The 5223-nt window shown below is 40.8% G+C and overlaps 1 protein-coding gene across 1 annotated transcript; it reads left to right on the forward strand.

Annotated features, from left to right (window-relative positions):
* The first annotated feature begins 1739 nt into the window (after window positions 1-1739).
* cldn5a (claudin 5a) lies at window positions 1740-3556 on the forward strand. The gene has a single exon (XM_030418403.1). The coding sequence runs from the start codon at window positions 1993-1995 to the stop codon at window positions 2638-2640; it is 648 nt and encodes a 215-aa protein (XP_030274263.1). The 5' UTR covers window positions 1740-1992; the 3' UTR covers window positions 2641-3556.
* Window positions 3557-5223: the final 1667 nt, after the last annotated feature.

Raw genomic sequence — 5223 nt, forward strand, 5'->3', positions numbered from 1 at the left:
CTCAACATCCAGGACGGTTGACCCATCAAACGTAGTTCCTTGTTAATTCCAACATGGCTGCCTGTGTGTTACAGTTTCTTTAACTGTTCGCTTTGGAAGTCCTCTGCCTGTTGACTCATAACTTCGTAGAAAATGACCGTCTAATAACATATTATATAAATAGTTCACTCCAAGTGCCAGTCTGTATTTGGCTTTGTGTAATTTCAAATCAGTTAAATAGATTAAAGCTCAAATCATGTTTTGTTGGCCTACATTTCGGAATACACCATTTATGACTATAATACTCAATTTAAATCCACGGGGTATCGTTGTAATATGATATCAAACGGTGGAAAGTAAACTATTCTCGAACATTTAACCTTTTTTTTTTTTTTTTTTTACCATTTTATTTCTCCATAATCCGTTTTATGCCCTTTATTGTACGTCACCAAGAAAATAATGTGGGTTTAACATTAATTTGATAGTCGGACATTACTTTACAGATTACAACCACTGATTATCCGGTTTTTAGAATATAGTTATAGACTTTGGATCAACATACAGTAGCTACCGAGTAGAACATAAAGCGTTTAACATCTATGAAATTTCACATGTATTCAACAGAAATATAAAAAAATTCAATACAAGTCTTGTACCCTTATAAAGTATTTTACAATCATGTGACTTTAAGTGGGCTAAAAAACTTGTATATACCATAACTATATTATGTCTTGAAGTTTCAGTCCTCCGAAACTGCCAAAGAACTCGGAAAGAAAGAAAGAAAGAAAGAAAGAAAATTCATTCTATGAATGCTCAAAAATGATAATAAAAGAAAATGTAGGCATAAATTAAGACCTAGAACGTGACATAAATGGATATTTTTGTTTTTATTTGCGTCTGTATTAACTTTCCTTTGTACTAATGCCCCTATTTTTTCTTTCCAGATGTACTTTTCCATTTAATCTATTAATAAATAAATATGTGTATTTTGCGAGATAATACATAAATGAATTGATTCATAAAAAAAATGATAGGGGAATAGGGGAATCAACGAAAAGATGAAAAAATACAGAAGCAATAAAAAGCAAATATCCATTTATGCCACATTTTACAACTAAAAAGAAAAAAGAAAAATGAACCAATGACATCATGGATCCTTAAAACAACAAAACAATAAAAGCAAGAGCAACTTGATTTCAACAATAAAAAAGACGAGTTTCAATAATCCAAAAGCAATCCTAATCTTAATTTGTAATAGTAAATATCTGTCATAGTGATCCTTTAGCAGAAATGTGTCTCTTGGTAAATACTCTGAGGTAAGGCTGTTGGAATAGTTTCAAATTAAAGTTAATGCTTTCAAAGTAAAAATGATTTTTGTTTCTTTATTTTCTTGCTTCTGTTCTGGCATTTTAAGACCAAGCCAATTAAGAGGCACATACATGTCATCACACTGGGCTTGAAATAGGCTAAATATACCGCAGACAAGTGTCATTTGCGTCCACGTCAGAAAAATCAATAATAAGTGGTCTGATTCACCAGACCACTGCATTTCAGCTGCCAATAGCCTTAAAACACCCCCCGTGCGCCTTCGGCCCTCCCCTGCCCCCTCTATTCATTGTAAATAACTGTTCAAACACACAATACGCGCTGGACCGCTTGATTCAGCCTCACAACTTCCCCGCGTTTTCATTGGTCCCTGGAGGATGCGGCCGCAGCTGATTGGAGGAAAGTTTCTCCTCGAGCTCCTACCCCACCCAGCAGATAGTCGTGGTGCGGTGCTACTGTGATTCCAGTTGTTTTCACATCCCCTCACTAACAAAGAGGCTCAAAGCTGCTGTCTCTTACATCTCCGGATAAATGTGGTGAGTGATGCGCAACTAACGACTGACGCTCCTGTACACTGAGGCGAGAACGAAAAAGTTAAGCGCAGAAATACACCTTGCTCTCAGGGAAAGAAATCAGGGAAGAGTTTGAAGAGTTTCAGACGGACTTGATTCAACGTAAAGAGCGAAAATGGTGTCGGCCGGACTGGAGATCCTGGGACTATCGCTGTGCGTAATTGGCTCGCTCCTGGTGATGGTATCGTGCGGGCTGCCCATGTGGAAGGTGACGGCTTTCATCGAAGCCAACATCGTGGTTGCTCAGACAATTTGGGACGGCTTGTGGATGTCGTGTGTGGTTCAGAGTACTGGCCAGATGCAGTGCAAGGTGCACGACTCCGTCCTCGCCCTCACCCACGACCTGCAGGCGGCAAGGGCGCTCACCATCATCTCCTCTGTGATGGGCGTGCTGGGGCTCATGGTTGTCATCGCGGGGGCGCAGTGCACCAACTGCATCCGCGCTGAAAACGTCAAAGCCCGGGTGGTGAATGCTGGAGGGGTCATCTACATCACCAGTGGTGTGTTTGTGCTGGTGCCTCTGTGCTGGATGGCCAACAACATCATATCGGATTTCTACAACCCACAGGTGCCCGCATCCAAGAAGAGGGAGATCGGCGCTGCGCTCTACATCGGCTGGGCGGCTTCAGCGCTGCTGCTGATCGGAGGAGCGCTGCTGTGCTGCTCCTGTCCCTCCAGCGGGAACTCGGGATACTCGGTAAAATACGCACCGACCAAGAGAGCCACGCAGAACGGGGACTATGACAAGAGGAATTATGTGTAGCAGCACGGCTCATTGCAGGCGGTGCGTAAAAAGTGCCCTGCTGCTCTCGAAAAAACTTGTTTTTTTTTGACGGACGTTATCTTTGCACCTGCAGTTTGTTATAGTAATCTGAACTTTGAAAATCAATGGAAGCATCTCTGCTGATTTTACACTGGCCCTTCAATACGCCCGGACCACAAATTCACAAATCCTTTTTGTATCTACAGGAGATTAAACAAAGACTATCAACTACGAGAGGTAGCTCACGACAAAAAGGAGTGTCTTTGTTAGGTACCTGCTTTTGTAAGTCTTCGAAATTATTAGTATTTTGAATTGTTTACCGCTGTAACCGCAACGTTTTTCTTTTCTAGAGGAACTCTTGCCATCGAATATACACACTGCTCTTTTGCATTGGCGTGCATTGTCAGCACAAACTTGTACAGTAACTGAGAATGATTGCACTCCCACACATTAAATGACCCATTTCCTTTAGCGGAACTATGCCGACATGTTGAGGACTCCGACAATGTCCAGTAGAAAATAGAGAGCGAAGAAGAAAAGTATGTTAAAGCCCTGATTAATCTCCGAGCGGGTTTTTGTATTGTTCAGAAGATGATGGCGGTGACTTTGAAGTTTGCAGTCTAATTTTGGACCAGTAGAGTCCGGAGATCCTGAGATCTACAGGTCACACAGCGTGAAATGTTACAGTCCGTTATTCGGCTGCACTGAGCACCTGCAACTTTTTTTTTTTTTTTTTTTTTTTCCATCATTGTCACTGCAGGAAGTTTTTTGCTTTTTTTCTTTTCAAAACATTCTAGGAATAAACTTTGTGTTCTGTTGGTTTGTTGACATTTGATGTAATGATTCATTATTCGTGTATATGAAGATGCAATATTGTTTCATTTTATTAAGATTAAACTGAATATATTGTCTGAAATCTTCAGTTAAAGTGTGTTCTTAAACAAAACAACTGACGACAGAAGTTGTGATGGTGTGTGAGTGCCCTCCACGGCTGTGCGTAATGCATGCCATTCCCACCACGAATCCATAAACCCCCACGGCGGGAGAAAGTATTTTGGTTAGCCATAGAAATCCAGATGACAATACCCATTCAGCTAGAGTGGGGCTCTGCTGTTCAGCTCACAATACTCCACAACCCCCTCCACCACCACCACCACCACCCCTCAGACCACCCCCGCCCCCCAACTTCGCCCGCAGTCAATGAAAGGCGTTCAAATTAGAGCTATGGAGAAGTTGCTGGAATCGTCTTCCCGCAAGTCACTTCATTCATTAGTCGTCACAACCCCATCGCCCTCCATCCTCCACCAGGGCGGTGCTAAGATAGATGGGCTTCACGACAAAAGATTACACACCATCACTTTGAAGCAATTAGTTTATCCACAGCTGCTTCACGGGCACCACATTTAACCACACACTGGGGATGAAGTGCATTGAAATAATGGATTAAAAAAAAACCTGTGACAACAGTAGAGAAACCAATAACACAAGATATTTCAGTCCGCAAGTAACAGTCCGCTGATTTAAAACTTTGACTGGATTACAAAAGCTTATCCATACTTGTTTTGCTGGCCACTTAAGAATCTTAGCAGGTCATATGCTCTCTTAAAAGATGAAAATGTGGCCCTGCAGAAAGTCTATAGTGAGGGGAGTGTGTGATCACTGCGTTCTAAGATAACCTTTAATAAAATGTCAGTATTTTTAATTCTACGGTAGACCAAGAGAACATTAAACTAATTTCAATGTACAGTGTTTTACCCCTGACTGGTTGCAGGTAGATATTGATATGAAATTGTATGTGCTGGTAATCATGATTTGACAAAAGAATCACAACTCAAGGTCCACTTCCTGTACAATAATTTTCCAGAGCTTTCAACCACATCACATAGCCTTCATCAGTAGATGGTGTTTGCTCAGTTGTCCTTGAGATGGATCTGCTTGGTACGGTGATTTTATCTGTAACACTGTCTGGGATTTTAGCCGCACCAAGCATCAAAGTTCATTCTAACAGCAGTTAGAAAAGAACAATCTCAATTTAGATCCACTGACTTGCATGATGTGGTTGTGAAATTCAAATGAGCACTGATGAGCGTGTGAAAAACTAAATAAAATTAAAATCAATATCAGAATGATATATGCATGTTCAGTATCTCCAAGGTCAAGAATGATATTTTATTTGGAGTTTAAATGATATATTGATTAATTGACTAATTAGCTGAAAAATAAGCAATCATTTTAGTCATTTAACCAAGTTAAAATCAGTTTATAGATTTCATTGGGTTCAGCTGCTCAAATGTGAATATTTGCTGGTTTATCATTAATATTAAAGGTGCAATATGTTAGAACTCGCCAAGTGTCCAATCCATTCTGAAAAAAAACCGGGACCATCATATCACCACAATAACTTCCAATATCTGGTAATGGTTGCTGCTAGTTAGCTCATTTAGCTGTGCAGCTAGCGGTTTGGACTCTGAGCTCGGTGAATACCAGGTTAGCGTTGGTGCCTAAACTGCTAGCACAGGAGCTTTGGACCGTGACGGACTGGGCTAGCTGGTTAGCATGCTAACTACAGTCGATATCTCTTCA

This window comes from Sparus aurata, chromosome 5, assembly GCF_900880675.1.
Source record: "Sparus aurata chromosome 5, fSpaAur1.1, whole genome shotgun sequence".
Classification (NCBI taxonomy): Eukaryota; Metazoa; Chordata; class Actinopteri; order Spariformes; family Sparidae; genus Sparus; species Sparus aurata.